Source organism: Lotus japonicus, chromosome 1 (genome assembly GCF_012489685.1).
Source record: "Lotus japonicus ecotype B-129 chromosome 1, LjGifu_v1.2".
NCBI lineage: Eukaryota > Viridiplantae > Streptophyta > Magnoliopsida > Fabales > Fabaceae > Lotus > Lotus japonicus.
In genome coordinates this window covers 15,348,868-15,368,553 of record NC_080041.1, presented here as the reverse complement: position 1 = coordinate 15,368,553, position 19,686 = coordinate 15,348,868, and the positions used below count along the sequence as shown (strand labels likewise).

Below are 19,686 nucleotides of genomic sequence, written 5' to 3'. Positions count from 1 at the left end.
TTATAGTGTACTTTTCCGCCATGCATTTGGACTAAAGAACGCTGGGGCGACCTACCAAAGGTTGATGGATAGGGTGTTTGCTGGGCAGGTGGGAAGAAACATGGAGGATTACGTTGATGATATGATTGTTAAATCGGTATGTGGTTTGGACCATCATCAAGATCTGGGGGAAGCATTTGGCGAGATAAGGAAGCACAATATGCGCCTCAACCCGGAGAAATGCTCTTTTGGTGTTCAGGGTGGCAAGTTTTTGGGATTCATGATCACATCCAGAGGAATAGAGATAAACCCAGATAAATGCAAGGCAATTCAGCAGATGAAAAGCCCTTCTAATGTGAAGGAGGTCCAACGTTTAACAGGGCGAATAGCAGCGTTATCTCGGTTTCTTCCTAAGTCTGGTGACAGATCTTTCCCTTTTTTCAAGTGTCTTCGCAAGAATGTCGCATTTGAGTGGACGGTGGAGTGTGAGGAAGCTTTTGTTCGCCTCAAGGAACTCCTATCGTCGCCACCGATCTTGTCGAAGCCAATACAGGGACACCCGCTGCATTTGTATTTTGCTGTGAGCGATAGTGCTCTGAGTTCTGTGATATTGCAGGAGGTAGATGGCGAACATCGAATTGTTTATTTTGTTAGTCACACACTCTAGGGCGCAGAGGTCAGATACCAGAAAATCGAGAAGGCAGCATTAGCGGTCCTCGTCACCGCCCGGCGGTTAAGACCTTACTTTCAGAGTTTTCCAGTAAGAGTGCGGACGGATTTACCCCTGAGACAAGTGTTACAAAAACCGGATTTGTCAGGCAGATTGGTCGCCTGGTCGGTTGAATTGTCCGAATATGGGTTGCAATATGATAAACGAGGCAAGGTTGGCGCACAGTCGCTGGCTGATTTTGTGGTGGAATTAACCCCAGATCGGTTTGAAAGAGTAGACACACAGTGGACTCTCTTTGTAGATGGATCCTCCAATAGCAGCGGCAGTGGCGCGGGAGTAACGTTGGAGGGACCAGGGGATCTAGTACTGGAACAATCGCTGAAATTTGAGTTCAAAGCCACAAACAACCAGGCAGAATATGAAGCTCTCATCGCCGGGTTGAAGTTGGCGCGGGAGGTAAAGATCGGGAGCTTGTTGATAAGGACGGACTCGCAGTTGGTGGAGAATCAAGTGAAGGGCACTTTCCAGGTCAAAGATCCTAATCTGATCAAGTACCTGGAGCGAGTGCGATATTTGATGACGCTTTTTCAAGAGGTTGTGGTGGAATATGTTCCTCGGACTGAAAACCAGCGGGCGGACGCGTTGGCCAAATTGGCGAGCACGCGAAAGCCCGGCAACAATAGAAGTGTGATTCAGGAAACGCTGGCGTTCCCCAGCATTGAAGGCGAGCTTATGGCATGTGTGGACAGAGGGGCGACATGGATGGGGCCTATATTGTCTATCTTGGCGGGGGACCCGGCGGAAGTAGAGCAATGCACAAAGGAGCAGCGGCGAGAGGCGAGCCACTACACTCTCATCGACGGACACTTGTATCGCCGTGGTTTTTCGGCGCCATTGTTAAAATGCGTGCCGCCAGAAAAGTACGAGGCGATCATGTCTGAGGTGCACGAGGGAGTGTGCGCAAGCCACATTGGGGGGAGATCTTTGGCTTGCAAGGTGTTGAGGGCGGGATTCTACTGGCCCACCCTCAGGAAAGATTGCATGGACTTTGTGAAAAAATGCAAAAAATGTCAAGTGTTTGCTGATTTATATAAGGCACCGCCAAAGGAGCTGGTAACGATGAGCGCCCCGTGGCCTTTCGCCATGTGGGGCGTGGACTTGGTCGGACCTTTTCCGATCGCCAAGTCGCAAATGAAGTTTATATTGGTGGCGGTGGATTATTTCACTAAGTGGATTGAGGCCGAGCCCTTGGTCAAAATAACCTCTGCAAAAATAGTCAACTTCTACTGGAGGCGAATTGTTTGCAGGTTCGGGATCCCAAGGGCGATCGTATCCGACAACGGGACCCAGTTTTCAAGCAATCAAACTAGAGAATTTTGCAAGGAAATGGGCATACAGATGAGGTTTGCCTCTGTGGAACATCGCAAGCAAACGGGCAAGTGGAATCTGCAAACAGGGTAATCCTGCGTGGATTAAGGCGGCAGCTCAAGGAGGCTAAGGGAGCATGGCTGGAGGAACTCCCGGTGGTGCTATGGTCATACAACACCACTGTGCAATCCACTACAAGGGAAACCCCCTTTAGAATGACCTATGGGGTTGATGCTATGTTGCCAGTGGAGATTGACAACTTCACATGGCGAACCCAGCCAGATTTTGAAGGGGAGAATCAGGCCAATATGGCGGCGGAGTTGGACATTTTGTCGGAAACGCGTGACGAGGCGCACATTCGGGAAACAGCGATAAAGCAGCGCGTGGCGGCGAAGTTCAACAGCAGGGTTCGCGTCCGAGATATGCAGGTCGGCGACCTGGTCCTCAAGTGGCGATCGGGAGCCCCGGGAAATAAGCTTACTCCTAACTGGGAGGGGCCCTACCGCATTATTAAAGTTCTTGGTAATGGGGCCTATCATTTAGAAGAGCTTGATGGAAGGCGGCTACCTCGGTCGTTCAATGGTTTGAGCTTGCGCTACTATTATAGTTGATCGCAGGCGAGAAAGCGAGCAAGGCGGAGTCGCCGGAGCCAGAGATCTTTAAAATTTTCTGAAAAGTGTTTCCAAATTCTCCAATGTATTACAAAAACAAAGCGTGCTCTTTTTCTCCGAAAGGAGTTTTTTAATGAGGCGCTCCATCAATAAAATAAAACGAAAATTCACGAAATTCGTGTCCAAAAATTCCAGGGATTCCCTGACGATCGGAATTGCCGATCGACTTAAAGAATTACGGCGATCACTAAGTGGGACAAGCTTGATCCCCAAAGGGGCTTGCTGGAACCCTGAAGGTGGCGGCGATTCCACAAATGGTCTTTGACGCCTGGGAATCACCCCCCGGAAAGTCTGACGTGATCGCCGGTCCCGTAAACGATGTGCTGGGTAAGTCTCGCCAGAATACGACGAGCGCCGTTAACTAGGCAAAAGTCTTGGGACCTCCAAATGGCCATTGGGATCCAAGCATTGTAAGCCCCGAGCAGGCAAAGCCCCGGGCGAAGCCCTCGAGAATGGAGGCCGTTTTCTCCCTTTGGGGAAAACGTCTAAAGTCTTGGTGGTGGAATACCAAGCAACAAGTCCTAGTTAAAATTAATGCACGAAATCGTTAGGCGTAATTCAATCATATGACGCGTGAAAAACAGCGCAAGATATAAGGTCGGCGAATGAATAAGGTGGAAGGCGAGTGCTTGGTCACTCAGGATGTTGAGTATTTTACTACTTCGGCGTGTTGGGGGGTTAAACTATGAAACTCGTTCTTAAATTTTTTAAGCAATAAGAATACGGCGACCAAAAAATGTACGGCGAAGAGCATTCCAACATGGTTTACAAAATATCCAACGGCGATATAAAAAGCTATGGCAAGGTGGCGAGGTTGCTTATGGCGGAAAAGTACACTATAAGGTGGCAGTAAAAGCTAAAGTAATGTTAAAATTACATTATTCATTGTTTTCTTTCTCTTTCTCTTGTTCTTCTTCTTCCTCTTCTTCTTCAGTCGCTGTCCAGAGGTGTTGGTCAATTAGGGGAGGATCGTCGGGACCAACCAGTCCTTCAGCGGTTATCTCTTTCATTATTCCCATGGCGCTAAAGTCAAAGTTCGGGTACAAATGTTGGGCCTGATCTTTGGCGAGGTAGAAACCGCGCTCGCGGTTGTCGAGGGCGATGTCAGCGGCTTGTTCCCTCGCCTCAGTGGCTTTGGTTTTCTCCGTCGCCAGCTCGTCCTCGAGCACTTTGATTTTTGCCAGTTGGGAAGCAATCTCGGCATCTTTCGAGGCGAGGGCCTCGGCGTGAGCACCAGTCGATTTCTTGATTTCCTCAGTTGTGGCTTGCATCACCGCCTCCATGTCAGACCTCGCCAGGGCCAGGGACTCGGCAGACTTTTTCTCTTGCTCCGCCAGCGCCTTCTTCACTAACTCCAGCTCAGTGCGCAATATCGCGAGCTCCGACTCCTTAGCAACCAGCGCCTCGCTTCTGGCAATCAAGTCCTTCTCAGCTTGCTCTTTTTCCTTTTTGCAAGTTTGAAGGCTTGCGTCAAGATCATCCGCTTCCTCCTTCATCAGCGCCAGCTGATCCTCCAGTTCGCCGATTTTAATCCCCGCCGTGCCAATCATCTTGTCGGCATAGACCTTATCTTTTCCTGCCTGCGTCGCCAGTTTGTCGAAACGCTTTTCCCAAGCAGCGGCGGCTTCTTGATGCTTAGCACTCTCGGCCTTCAATCGCTCAGCTTCGATGGTGGCGATGTTGAACTTTTCAAACGCGTGGGCAAAGATGCACCCAGCGCGTAGGAGGCAAGCGAGAGTTTCCTCCTTGGTTTCATTGATACCCCGGCTCAAAACCTCTTTCTCTATGACTTCGCGGTTGAGGCCGGTAAGCAAGAATTCTGAAGGTTCAATGGCGTTAGGAAGCATGTTGAAGTAGCTGGAGGAATCGCTCTCTTTACCAGGAGCTTGCTCAATCTGGGTTGCGGCGACATTAGAAGATCCCTCTTCGCGGCGAGGTAGAGGAGACGCAGGGCACCCATCATTTGTTGGGGGCGGGCTAGGAGGTGCGTCCTGGCGAGGAGGAGACTGGGGGGTTTCATTTTCTTTCCTTTTCTCCCCGGCAAGAGCATCAGAAGACGTGGCGGCTGTTGTGGCATTGACGGTGACAGATTTCTCAGCAGCTGAAGGTTGGGAGATGTTGGCGGTCGAATCAGCGGTTGGCGATGGATCAGCAGAGGTAGTTGTGGCACCAGCAGAGGTAGTAGTGGCATCGGTGGAGGCGGCTGTGGCACCTACAGTAGTGGACTTGGTGGCGGCTGTAGAGGCCACGTCCGCGGTAGCAGATTTGGGGGCCGGGACAGTGGTTGTCTAGGTAGCTGCGGCGGCGGAGGCTTTAGCAACACTTTTACCTTTAGACGCAGCGGCGGTGGTGGGTTGAGCGCCAGGGTTGGAGGTGCCGGCGACGGAGGAGGCTTTGACCAATTTTCTCCTTTTGGGAGCGTTGGCGCCCTCACCTTGGTTCTCGGCACCGCCCCGCTTTTTCACGTCGCCCTCAGTGTTGAACTTTGGGGAAAAGCGGGCCATTCTCCTCTCACGAGCCTTCAGGAGCTCGGCGTTTGTAAAGTTCATGTCTTCTGCAACAAAGAAAAATATCAGTAACAACATAAGAGGCGAGAAAGAAGATGTCGATAATAGAAGTAAGCCATGGACGACCTAGGTATTTGGGAGTCCTTGAGGAGCCAGCGCCCTCAAGGACTGTTGAGCAGTCAAGGATGGGGAATGGGGCAAGGAGATGCAGAAAAGCTTTGTCGTTAACGGACAAGGATTCCTCGGAAGGATCAGTAATCCCATTAGGCTTCTCCGTCCAGTAAAGGGGGAAAAGGGCGGTCCCGTCTCTAAGGGTGAAGGCCTCTGGGTAGGCGGGATGAACCGCTACACGGAAGTACTTCCGCGCAAAGGAAGACTTCGCATTACTTTTGTGGGGATGCAAGCACTTCCGGCCGGCCCGGGCCTTCAAGGAAATCCATCCTTTGTTTTTGATGGACTTGGGGTCGACGTCGTAGAGGTAGAAGAAACTGGTGGGGGATGGGGCGATGCCAACAGCGGCGCTTAAGATTTCAAAGCACCGAATGAAGGCCCAGGCGTTGGGGTGGAGTTGGCAGGGAGCCGCGTTGATGTCGCGGAGGACGGTTTGAACAAAAGGCGAGAAGGGAAGCCTGATTCCAAGCTCGCTAAACATGTATTCATATGCAAAGAAAAAATGGGATCTCTTTACGTCGCCGTCTGGCTTATGAAGCCAGGGGCGATCCCCAGGACTGCAAATCCAGATCCTGAGTTTGGCGTTAAACTCATCGTCATTAGACAAACCACCCAAGGAGTTTACGAACTGCACGATGAGATCGCTATCCTGGAAAATAGAAGGTTGGTTTATAGCCTCGTGAGTGGGGGCTATTTGGACTGGAAGGGGCAGAGTGGCGTAGGTTTTTAGTCAGTAAGGAGGGATCTCCGGGACCTCTAAACGGAGGCCGCCGGCAGCGGTGGCGTCGGGGTCGCTTCCGGAGGAGGATGAAGAGTGATTAGGGGAGGTAGGGTTTGAAGCCATTTTTAGAAGGCAGCAAAGTGAAAGAAAGGAAAAGATGAGTATGTGAATGATGCAGAGATAAGGACAGTGGGACTCACCGGAGTAAGATGTGAAGAGTGGGTAGCGGAAGGGGTGATAAGCGATGGCTCCGGAACGGAAGTTGGCAGAAGGAGTCTGGTAAGCGATTAAGGAGGTGAAGAGGGGTTTCGGAAAGGGATGATTGTAGGGAAGAAGGGTTTTTATAGGGAAAGGAGGGAGTCTGGAAGGGTGACGCGTGTTGGACGCGTGTGGAAGGTTAGAAGTCATGATGGTTTTGGGAAGGTGGGTCGCGTGTAATGAGGAGTTACTGCGCACGATGGGACGGTTATGAAAAGTGAAGTGACGGTTCCGGAGAAAGAGGGAAATTGATGTAACTGACACATCACGTGGGGCAGTCACGTGGGGCAGTTAGGGATTTGAAAGAGTTTTGAAATAAGAGAAAGCGCGAAAGGCCTCGCCACTGAAGAAACCAAACGCCATCGCCTGACAGGTGGTGCCAGCAACAAAGTTTAGTCGCTCCAGAATGATGCCCGCCGGCGAACGGTCATGTACCTGCTCCAGCTAATCGCCAGCACGGAGCAATCGCTCTCGCCGCTTGTGGACTTGTGGACTTGTGGGCTTGCCGGCTCGGGTTGCTCGCCAAGTCAGTGGACTGGGTGGCTAAAGATGTTAGTTTCCTTTTGCTCACGCCATGTTGGCGATATAGTTTACCACACTTTTCTCAAGTCATGTTGACAGCTTAGATCCCAGTGCACAATAGGACACATGTAAAGGCATTTAAAAGACACACTTAGCTCTCATACTTCGAGCTCGGTGTCTTGTGGACTAGTGGACTGGGCGAGCCCCTAGAGGGGCAACGCCCAGCATATAGCCCGCCCCGTGGCAGGGCCCTGGCCTTAAATTGGGCCTTGATCTCGGAGGCCCAATTGGCCCAATAGGTAGTACCCGAGCTCTATAAATTGGAGGTAGTTATCAGTTGTAAGGGATTTTGGCTCATTTGATGAAATCATACATGAAATTCAGCGTTCTCTCTCTAGCGCAATTCTCCACTCTCTAGGTACTATACCTTTCATCAATGTTCATGGCAAGAACACTGTTGTTTACGAATCACTTCGTATGTTATATAACTCTAAAAAATATTTTCTTTCTATGCTTATTGAGCCAGCATTCCAATAGTCACATTCTGACTCTTCTACTTCCATTCTTTCTTCTTCCAAAGCTATATCATCCCTCACCTTCGACAAATCCATGTTCCCCCACTTCAAAAATCCTTATTCCCCTCTCTCTTCTCCACCGCAACCTCTTCTATCTCTCTCACTTTTCCTCACCCACCTCCCCTTGCTGTTGTTGCCGGAAGTTCAGCACAGGAAACAATAGGAGAAAAAGAAGAAGAAGACGAGGTCGATGGCGAATTGGAACAGTATGATGAAGAAATAGATCGAGGCTGAAGATGATGATTTGGAAACAGAAAACTAGAGGCGAATTTGAAGATGCAAAAGTTGGTTCAACTTCGCCTCCGTCCAAAAGGGAAGAGAGGTTGAAATAGCGTGTTCTGCTTGCAGATCTTCATGCTCGGTTGCAAATCGAAGCAGTATAGGTTCAGATCAATGGATGGGTCGACTTCGCCGAGGAGGTGGTGGGGGACGGCGTTGCGTTGGTGGGGTGAGATCTTGTTGGTTGTGATGTCAGATATGAAAGTTGAAAGTCTTTGGATCTGGGAAAGTTGGAGTCTTTGGATTTGGGAAATTAGATATGAAAAGAGGAAGAAAAATAAAGGGAGAAGAAGGAAGATGGAATATGTGAGTGTTTTAAGATTTCAGAGTTTAGAAAGTTGGAGATGAAGACGAGGTTCTGAATGGTATAGAAGAAGGAGAGATTTTCAGTTGAAGGATTCAGGAACATCAACGAAGAAGTTTTTCCTGGAAGATTGAAGATTGTTATTTATTTCTAATATATCATTTGTTTATTTCTTCCTTTTTTTGGGATGGAAAAAATTAGTGTATATAGCAAAGTGTCAAACAGTGAGTTAGATTAAAGTAAACAGAATCAAGGCTTAGTGATTAAAAAAAAAAGTTTCTGGAATTAAGTGGTGGTGGGTAAAGACTAAAGAAAGTTCAAGGAGAGGGTGATTGAGGGGAAGTGTGGTGGTGGTTGATGGGGGAGGGACCAAAATTGAAATAAGCTAAACCTGATTCAATTAAAATGTTTATTTATTTTAATTAAAATATTATTAAAAAGTGTCACGTCAGATTTTCGTTAGTTTTTGGATGGAAATCTGGACGGAAAACCAATTCTGCAAACGGAGATATTCGTGGGAGATGCGTAATGCAATTAATTTTTGTCGGGGACCAAAATCGTTGAAAAGGTATACATGGGGACCAAATGTGCAATTAAGCCTATATATAATTAGGAACGGAGGGAATAATATATAGTCTCTCTGCTTGAGCCATAGGCAAAACTGTGGGAATTGTCCCTAACTTAGAGGAAAAGACATTTGAAGCTCCAAGATTTCTACAAAACCCAAACATCCAAATTCCATGATCATCCTCACAAACTTTGACACATGCATGGAGAGGAGGGGAGTAATGCTTGAAGCCTTATTAGATCAATGTTCAAAATATTATTTTCAATTTCTTTTAGGGTTAAAAACTATAACCGTCCCTAAACTTTGAGCAAGATTTGAAAACCGTCCCTCGCCGGAAAATTCTATGAAAACCATCCTCAGACTTTCAAAAACAAATTGGACTCGTCCCTCCGGCAGCCTCAGGTCCGGTTAGTTGCTTACGTGGCTGTCCACGTCAATTAATGAACCTACGTGTAATTTTTTATTTAAAATTAAAAAAAAATCTTAATTACCCAACACTAAATCTAAACATTAATCCCTAAATTTACACAAAATCAAAACACCCAAATTTGATCCCTTTTCCCCAATATACACTAACATAATCGACACAAAATAATGCAATTAAAGAGATAAAAATGTCAATTTAAAAAAAAAGATAAAAATGTCGTTCAAAATAAAAGGAGATAAAAATGGAACCAAACTCATAACTTCATCTGCAATACCGAACCAAACCCAGAACTTCATCTGCAATACCCCAAACCCATAACTTCTTCTTCTCTACCTCTTCATCTGCAATAGCCACTCAACACCCAGAAATCGCCCCCCAACCCACACTTCCCCCCCCCCTAGAAAACCAACCACACCTCGAATAAATCCAATCAAACACACCCTTCACACCAAACGAAGATGAAACCCGCAAATTCTCAAATTGAAGACACGGTGCACCGAATTGCCAACCTTTAGATTAAATAAAATCAAAGTGGGTTAGTTCTTGTATGTATTCAATGTGTAATTTGAAACAATCGAGGATACTTGCAGTTCTGATTAGTTTGTGAACTTTCCGAGAACATAAACAAACATTTTCTTCTAATATTTGCCTTAATTGTGCAGAAAAGGTCAAGTGATGGAGATTGCATAGCAAATTTTGGAAGCATCACCAAGTCCCAATGCAATAATCAAACCAAAATTGAAACCCCAAGTAGCAAAATCGCACCAAATCCGGCCCTATCGTACTGCTTGAAGGACTTGAAGGTGGGGTTCATAGCAGCGAGGACTTCAACCCTGATTCTCGATCTGTTCCTCCTCTTTCAACAGATCTGAATGTTTCGCCGCTTCTTAACGACCTTGGGTTCTTGGTGGGTGGCGGGTTAGCGATGGGGGTGCGGTGGGTGGGTGGAGGGTGGTGGGTGAAGGAGATGAAGTGAGAAGCGTGAAAATTGTTTCTGGAAGATGAAGTGTTTTTTTAAGAGAAGATTTGTTGTTAATTAGTTTTAATTTGGTTTTTAAAAAATAATTTTAAATTTGTTTGATTGAAATTTATATAATTTAATCAGGATAATTTAAATTAAATTAAAAAAATCCCAACTAAATTCTTTAATTGATGTGGCGGTACCACATAGGATTAGAGGCTCCACATAAGCACAGCGGCCGAACCCAAGGCTGCCGGAGGGACGGGTCCAATTTGTTTTTGAAAGTCTGATGATGGTTCTCAGATAATTTTCTGGCGAGGGACGGTTTTTAAAACTCGCTCAAAGTTCAGGGACGGTTATAGTTTTTAACCCTTTTTTTAAAAGCTGCTTAAATATAATAAATCAAGCAGGCATAAAGGCCAAAACATCAGCACAAACAAAAGCATCCAGTCCAGAAGGTCCCTCCTAAATTCAAACACAAAAAGAGGAGGCACTCCGAGCTAAAGAGTCAGTGGAACAATTGTTAGATCTACAGACAAATAAAACATCCAAATGCAAAACAATGTAAAGAAAGAGAACGACAATCACTAAGAGCATCTCCAATACTATGTTCTTAATTCTTAGTTCTTAGTTCTTAACACTATTCATGTGGGCTCGTACTGCTACATGTGCTTAAGCAACTCTTTGTAGATTTTGCTCCAACCATGAGTTCTTATTTCTTAGTACTTAACACTATTCATCTGGTCCCACAATACCATTATATTAGTAATATTCATTATTTTCATATAATTTTGATTTAAATTTAAATGTTAATTCAATACTTAAATTAAATCAGTTGATGAATTAGAGAAAAAAATATTTTTTTATGCTAAGAACTCAGAAAGCAAAACTCCTTATATAAGAATTAGTTCTTATTTTTAGAACTCGACGTCAGCCCCCTCCAATAGTTAAGACCATAAGCGCTTATGTCATAAGCGTTTAATTAAGGTATGTTTCCAAATGGGGTCTTGGCATTTTTCTTATTTTCAATATTTCTTTTTTGTATCTTGTTTTGGGCTTCTACATGGGCCTCATGAGTTTTAGGTTTGGGCCAGGGCCATTGATGTTGTTTTGAGATTGTATTCCGACCGACACGACACGAGATGGAGAAATTGGGCTTACCGTTTGGACCCAATTAGATTAGCGGTTTTTATCGTGTGGTATTTGACAAAAACAAAAGCCTAACCCACTTGACCATTTTAGGTGTCATTTTAAATGCTTTAAGTTTTTGCGAGTTTGAAGAAACACTCTCTCTCTAATAAAGAGATACAGAGTGTTAAATTTTTTTTTAAAACAAAAACCTTGAATGGGGAATTAAGTTTACTACATTGCAAAATGCTATCACAACTTTCAGTTCATTGCGCAAAGATTGAAAATCTAAAAATGCTCCTCAGGATTCCATGTCCATAGTGGTCTTAACACCTCTTCACTTTAAGTTCACCAGAGAGATTCACATTATCACCTCCGTGCTTTCCGAGGCCTGTCAAAAACAAACACCACAGATTAGTGCATGTTTGAAGATCCGGTAGGTTACAATTATAAAGTTCATTTATACAGCAAACTAACCAACAGAAATGCTATCATCACCTTTTTAAGTACACTCTTCAAAACATATATATATATATATATATATATATATATATATATATGTGTGTGTGTGTGTGTGAATTGTTATGGTATTATGGTTCGACATACCTGGAAGACCTCTCCCCTAGATTCAGTTTCTTAAACATCGACTCAGATTCTTCAAGTAGTTCAAGCTCAAAAACAACATCTTCAATAACCCGAGCCAGTTTAGTGTCCTTATCAGCTGTATGGAAACAATCTCTTTTCTTAGCATCAAGAACTACCTGCTTCCACACTGTGTCACTGCTAACCAGTGTTGCCGCATTTCCTAATATCCAAAGGCTATATCTGCACAAGCATAAACCCATTTTTCCATCAACTTGGAAGCTGCAGCACAACAAAAACAAATAAACATGAAATATCACATACCTAGCCCTAGTCATAGCAACATTTGCTCTTTGTCTATTGGAAAGAAACCCCACTTTTCCACTAGGATTAGATCTCACAGTAGAAATTATTATAACATCCTGTTCCCCTCCTTGAAATCCATCAACCGAACGAACACTGACAGAGAAGTCAGGATCAGAAACTGAAATGTGGTGCTTAATTTTCTGTTGGATTTCATAAACTTGAGAATTATAGGGAGATATAATTCCAATGCTAATTTTCTTCCTAGTCCTCATAAACTCTGGCAAAACAAAATAGAACAGTGTTACTCAGAACCATGCATTATTGAAGCTGAAGATTTCTTATAAAGTTACAGCACATAGATAAAACTAACCTTTTTTAAGGCTTCCAATTATCTCAGAAATAACTGCAGCTTCAACCTGGTTCTTCAAACTGTGTTCACGACCAAACTGTTCTTTCCCCTTTGCTATATGGATAAAAGAATAAGAACCAAACATTTCTCCTTCAAGGAAACTCCTATTATAGCTTTCTTCCTTGACAGTGGGGGCATCAGTAAGTTTTTCGTCATAAAACTCTTTGCATGGGAATAAGCTAATGGATGGATGCATCCGATACTGAACATTAAGCATATGCTTCTTGTATCCTAAGAGCACCAGCCTCTGAAACAAACTTCTTCCAAATTCAGCATTATCTGCAGTCTAAAAATTTAAGGACTTTAAGCATGTTAGATAGCAATCTTTCATGATGGCAGGGAATCTATAATTAAAATTACAAAAAAGGCAATGCTAAAGTTAAGTACCCTGCTTTTAACCAATGCTGGAAGCTGTTTCTCATCACCTATTAGGATGCAATGGTGGAGACCAGGCAGCTGCAATGGAATGGTTGATTCACATTCCTTTAATTGGGCTGCTTCATCAACTATTAGAAATTGCACTGATCTCATCCGTTCTGTGTATAGTTTAACAGAACTTGATGCAGTGCATAGAATTATGCATGCAATGGATAAGCAAAAAATTTCTACATCACCTCTCCAAGAATACTCAGGAAGGGAAATTGACTCAGAAAGTGAATTTAGTAGGCTAAGGCACTCATCTCTTTTGAAGCTTGACCATCCTAGGGAAACTAGAATGCTTTCTTCATCACTATCATCTTCATTTTGATTGAATTGAGCTTGACTCAAGGAAATTTCAAGAGACCTTAACAAAACCAGAACTCTAAACATTACCTTCACCGTTTCAAGTGCAATGATATATGTTGGTAAGTGGGTATACAAGGTATGTACGAAGGACTTGAGCTTGTCCCTTAATTCCCTGAATTGCTGCTTGACAAAATCCTCCAATGTCAAGATGGTTTTCTTTAGATCATTTTTCGCCAACTCGTACTTCTCTGCTATGTCTTTCCATTTTATCTGCACAAATTCCTCAAATGTCATCTGGTCATCATCACCCTTATGTTTCATGTGTGCATAATATGCAGGTACTACATTACTATCTTCTTGATCAGCAAATTCTTCTAATGACATAAGACCTTTCTCTTTCTCAAACAATAGATATTGTTTTCTAGGGTCCTCAAGCAACCGGATCATCGATTCCAAGCTATTCTTCCATCCAGATGAAGGAGCAAGGCACTTCATAAGTTTTTTTACACGATAATCAAGAAACGCATCTCCAAGCCCCTGGTAAGAATCCACTTTCATTCTTGATTTATTTCCAAATAAAACTATGTTACCCATCCCATATGCTTTATAAACATTTGAAATTGAACCTTTAACTAAACTATGTAACCTTGTTGCCACTTCCAACACAGCAGTGTTGGTAGGTGCACAAGTTAATGTTCTTGCTTTTAACTTGAGAAGAGAAAATAATAAGCAAGCAACTGTCTTTGTTTTGCCTGTCCCTGGAGGGCCCCATATAAGTTTAATGTTGTTATGCTTGCAATTCATCATATTAACACATGTTAACACTGCATCTTCCTGAGAATCATTCAGAATCTGAGAGCGAATTATGTCCTTTATGATGGAAGGAGCTTGACAATCTTCACCTGACGGGCAAATTTCACAGTCTTCGCCTCCCTGTGACGTATAAACCAAGCATTAGACATGTTACATTCAAAAAAAAGTTGAGAGAGAGAGAGAGAAACTGAGAACAAGAAAAATTTATTTAGTAGAAGATTGAGGGAAGGACAAGCTTTTCAAGGATTTAACATAGATATGTCATGTCCTTTACAAAACACAATAATGCAAGTGCACTTCAAAGTAACTTCCCATGTAAGCAAAGTAAATCATGATTGTATAAGTATGAAACTTTATAAAGGAAAAGATCTAGTGGGTCTTACATTTAAATCAGTTTGCAGCACTTTCCTAATCATGCTCATGGTTTGACCCTCCAACTGAAAATTCAATGCTTTCCAAATACGAATATTTGTTGTTAAGTTCAAAAGGTAAATTGCATAGAATTTCTGTTTTTCATCACCCCTCAAGCCATACTCAATGTCTATCTTTATGGATTTTGATGACAGTATAGATAACTCATTAGGATATTCTACATCTTTTGGCCCAAGAACATAAGCGAGATGGTAGTAATTACTTTCTGGCTTTTTCAAGTCATATACGTTTTTGGGCCTTATTTCAGCGAAAGCAATGAGATCCCCAGACTCAGGCACATATTCTCCAATATCTTCTTCCACTTCATCAGTTTTAACCTTCAACAGCATCTCATAGAACAAGGCTTTGGGAAGTTTGAAGCTCTTTCTGTCTCTTTCAACACTCCAGATTTCACAAAATCTCTGGTGGAGTTGAACGTCTCTGGTATCTTCTGCACCTGAGAAATAGATGACAATGTGTTTCAAAGTGCTATCAAACTAATGAAATTTTGTGTACTATCAAACTAATGAAATTTTGTTGGTTTGGAGAATGTCTTCCACCAACATATCATCGGTTGAAACCAGCACACATAAGAAAAAGTACTAAAATTTTACATGAAATTGGAGTGTTTGTAAGGAAAATAAATCATGTAATAAAATATCCTTAATTCATATTTTAAAATCTAATTCTGACTTCTGAGTTCCAAAAGTAAATTTGTCTCAAAACCTCTAAACAAGCAAAGTTATTTGCCCTTCTCCTCCTTTCCTCTCCTCTCCCTCCATTGAATAATCAAAATTAAGGCATTGTTAGCATATTAAGAAAATATAAGAGGTTATTTGAGACCTTAGAAAAAACAAAATTCTCTATGAATGTCATACTAGTGGTTTATATCTTATGCAGTTTTAAACAAAAACAGTAACACTAAAGTGGAGAATCTGTGATTTTTCATGTGTCAAATATATATATGGAGATTTTGACAGAGGTTTTTTTCAAGAGACTAGTGAGGAGAAAAATTAAGTACCTTGTTTTTCAGAAGATTTTCGTTCAGAACATGGTCGAGAGTCCATGAAAACACGATGTCTAAGAGGCCCACTTTGAGAATGTCTTCCTCCCTTGTACTACAAGTCTTCTCCATCTTGTCAACTTGCACCGATCACCTCTTTCTCAACTATATGGTAAAGCAAAGATTAGGAAAACCAAAAACAAAATCACTCACTTCACTTCATTCACTAAACCATAAAACAAAGATATATATATATAGAGTACTAATATAATGCACTCAAGGAACTAAACAGTTCAAGCACCCTTTACTTTGCTTACATGGGAAAGATGAATGTAACTTCTCACTTCTCCTACAATTTATCATTATTACATCCATTTTTAAGTTTTTTTTAATTTTTAAATTAAGAAAATTTTAAAATGTTTCCAGGAATACAAAATACTTACCAAACACATTTATAAAATTTACCCAGGAATAACAGACCCGGTAATCATATTCCTGAGAATAACATTCTCGGGAATAACATTCCCAGGAATGTTATTCCCGGGAATGTTATTCCCGGGAATGTTGACATTCCCGGGAATTCCCGGGAATAACATGTGATCTCAAACCTTGAAACAAACGCCCCCAAAGAGAAGATTTGTTGTTAATTAGTTTTAATTTGGTTTTTAAAAAATAGTTTTAAATTTGTTTGATTGAAATTTATATAATTTAATCAGGATAATTTAAATCAAAATAAAAAAATTCCAACTAAATTCATTAATTGATGTGGCGGTGCCACATAGGATCAGAGGCTCCACATAAGCACAGTGGCCGGACCCAAGGCTGCCGGAGGGACGGGTCCAATTTTTTTTTGAAAGTCTGATGATGGTTCTCAGATAATTTTCCGGCGATGGACGGTTTTCAAAACTCGCTCAAAGTTCAGGGACGGTTATAGTTTTTAACCCTTTTTTATAAAAGCTGCTTAAATATAATAAATCAAGCAGGCATAAAGGCCAAAATATTAGCACAAACAAAAGCATCCAGTCCAGAAGGTCCCTCCTAAATCCAAACACAAAAAGAGGAGGCACTCCGAGCTAAGGAGTATGTGGCACAGTTATTAGATCTACGGACAAATAAAACATCAAAATGCAAAACAATGTAAAGAAAGAGAATGATAATCACTAAGAGCATCTCCAATGCTATGTTCTTAGTTCTTAGTTCTTAGCACTATTCATGTGGGCTCGTACGGCCACATGTGCTTAAGCAACTCTTTGTAGATTTTGCTCCAACCATTAGTTCTTATTTCTTAGTACTTGACACTATTCATCTGGTCCCACAATACAATTATATTAGTAATATTCATTATTTTGATATCATTTTGATTTAAATTTAAATGTTAATTCAATACTTAAATTAAATCAGTTGATGAATGAGAGAAAAATATTTTTTTTATGCTAAGAACTCAGAAAGCAAAACTTCTTATCTAAGAACTAGTTCTTATTTTTAAGAACTCGACGTCAGCCCCCTCCAATGGTTAAGAACTCAGTTTTTAGGTCTTAGCTCAAAAATAAGAAACAAGAACATTGCATTAGAGATGCTCTAATAATCAAATCAAGATAAGAATTGCATCTGGTACGACGCCTCAAGTACCACTAATACAACTGCAAAAAATTTATTTCCAAATTCTCTATGAATGTCATACTAGTGGTTTATATCTTATGCAGTTTTAAACAAAAACAGTAACACTAAAGTGGAGAATCTGAGATTTTTCATGTGTCAAATATATATATGGAGATTTTGACAGAGGTTTTTTTTCAAGAGACTAGTGAGGAGAAAAATTAAGTACCTTGTTTTTAAGAAGATTTTCGTTCAGAACTTGGTCGAGAGTCCAAGAAAACACGATGTCTAAGAGGCCCACTTTGAGAATGTCTTCCTCCCTTGTACTACGAGTCTTCTCCATCTTGTCAACTTGCACCGATCACCTCTTTATCAACTATATGGTAAAGCAAAGATTAGGAAAACCAAAAACAAAATCACTCACTTCACTTCATTCACTAAACCATAAAACAAAGATATATATATATATATATAGAGTACTAATATAATGCACTCAAGGAACTAAACAGTTCAAGCACCCTTTACGATACAAAATGGTTCACGTGGTGGAAATTAGGGATGGCACCCGCGCGGGGCAGGGGCGGGGAGTGGCCCCCCATCCCCGTCCCCGCATCTCTCTTTTGTCCCCATCCCCATTCCCCACGGCGGGGTAAATTTTCACCCCCATCCCCAATCCTCACCTCCCCTCGGGTCTTAACACATCATTAAAAATATAATAAAACTAAATTAAATATAAAAAATACACAAATTTCTTCCTGGACCACAAATGTATAGAAACCACGGATGAGAATAGAACATGTCAAATTCCATGAAAATGTATATTGAAGTTCAAATAACATTGATCAAAATTCATAACATTAAGTCTACAAATAAGAAAATTGACATATAAAATTCAACATTCAATCCAAAAAAATGTGAAGTCTATCATCCAAAATATCTCAAAAGTCAACGCCGAAAAAAGTCTAAACTCTGTAAAAATACAAATCATCCCGCAGTCAAGTCATCGCCAATGTGAAATAGGGTTATACTTATAGTGGTAAGAAATCTAGGGTTTTATAATTGACCGTTTGTATTCTTTTTTTTTACAACCGACTGATTGTATTCTTATTTTTAAATTTTTATATATAATTGGCTATTTTTTTTTTGAACTCTATATAATTGGCTATGATACTTTATATTTTTTATTATCTACTTGACTTTGATTACTAAAGGTATTATTAATTTTTTACATATATATACGGGGCGGGGTCCCCGCGGGGCGGGGAGGGTGATCCTCATCCTCATCCCCAAATTTGTTTCGGGGGGATTTTTGTCCCCATCCCCACCCCCACAGGGAAAAATTCCCCAGGATCGGGGCCCCAAACGGGGCAGTCCCCACGGGGATCCCCATATACAGGTGGAAATTGCCATCCCTAGTGGAAATGCATTAAGCCATTAAATTTAACCATTTATTAAAAGCAACTTCTCATGTACGCGTGATGCATGGTTTTCTCGATTGTACATTAACTCTTCATCGTTTTTATGTATCAATTGACATATTAAGTTATGGTGCATCAGGAATTGTGCAATACTGCTGGAACTGGAAGGTGAAGGGGTTGGTAGGGGAGTGAACCAAAATAAAGAATTACTTTAATTTTTTTCATATTCATGTAAGATTCACGTATATGTGTACATTATTTGCATATTTTGGTAGCAAAACAATACTTTTATGGTGCTTGTTGTGGAACCTTAATCAGATTAAGGCGTGGTACCCAAAATGAGTTTGTTCGATAATAAAGACTCAATATACCGATTCAAAGTTTGATTTTATTCTATCGTATTAATGCAGCGTTGCATTCTTAGGGACGTTGAGATTTGCGAGTTATGTTTTCTGAGCTTTATTCATTCATCAACCATAGTCATTTTACGCGCATCTCCATCACCATAATTCGTTTTCACCACTCATTCATTTTTCATTAAAATATGAATTTCATAAGATAAAGTTAATTGATAAGTAAAGTAAAATCTAAAGATGTAGTATTTACCTAAAATAACATGATAATAATCTATTAAATTACTTAATACAGGTACCATACCCAAAAAGAATTCAAGGTACCACAGAATTTACCCTAATTAACTATACTAGGATAGTAGCCCGTTTCCGTGCGATGCACGGACGAGCGATTCCACGATTTAATATATTTAATTTTGTAATTTATTAAAGCGAACACATTAATTCACATACCAGTAATATACTCAATTATCTAAAATCAACACATTTTATTATTATCTTTGTCAATATATAGGTGACACTAAAACGATTAATAACTTTAATGTATATAAAACATATGTATGTGGAGTTTTTACTGTCTTATTATCATTTATCAAATTTGATTGATTGACATTGTAAAAAGCTTTACACTGTCGGTGCAGGAAACTTTTTCTCTAATAATAATTATACAATACGCGATGCGCGCTAGAAATGATAAAAAAGAAAGTTGAGATCAAAGAGAGGCAAGGGCTGGCTAGTGGTGGAAGATTGTGGGTTTGAAGGGCGGCAAGGAGAAGGAGATGCAGAGTGGTACCGATCCAGAAGAAGGAATGAGTAAATTCTAAAATACCCCTCATGCATAGTTTAATACACTCCTAGTGCACTGGTGGACAAAAAGAAGATCCACCCTCCATAATTTTTTTTGGTTACATAGGAAAAGGTAGGCACTATAATTTTAAAAGTTTTTTGAAAGTACTTATT

The 19,686-nt window shown here is 41.5% G+C and overlaps 1 protein-coding gene across 1 annotated transcript; it reads right to left on the bottom strand.

Annotated features, from left to right (window-relative positions):
* Positions 1 to 11,268: 11,268 nt before the first annotated feature.
* Positions 11,269 to 15,577, bottom strand: LOC130733820 (helicase sen1-like). Its single transcript, XM_057586093.1, has 7 exons — positions 15,378 to 15,577; positions 14,329 to 14,813; positions 12,794 to 14,065; positions 12,368 to 12,692; positions 12,016 to 12,274; positions 11,716 to 11,934; positions 11,269 to 11,500 (listed from the first exon to the last, which is right to left on the bottom strand). The coding sequence occupies exons 1-7, from the start codon at positions 15,421 to 15,423 to the stop codon at positions 11,479 to 11,481; spliced, it is 2,628 nt and encodes an 875-aa protein (XP_057442076.1). The 5' UTR covers positions 15,424 to 15,577; the 3' UTR covers positions 11,269 to 11,478.
* Between the last annotated feature and the right edge of the window lie 4,109 nt (positions 15,578 to 19,686).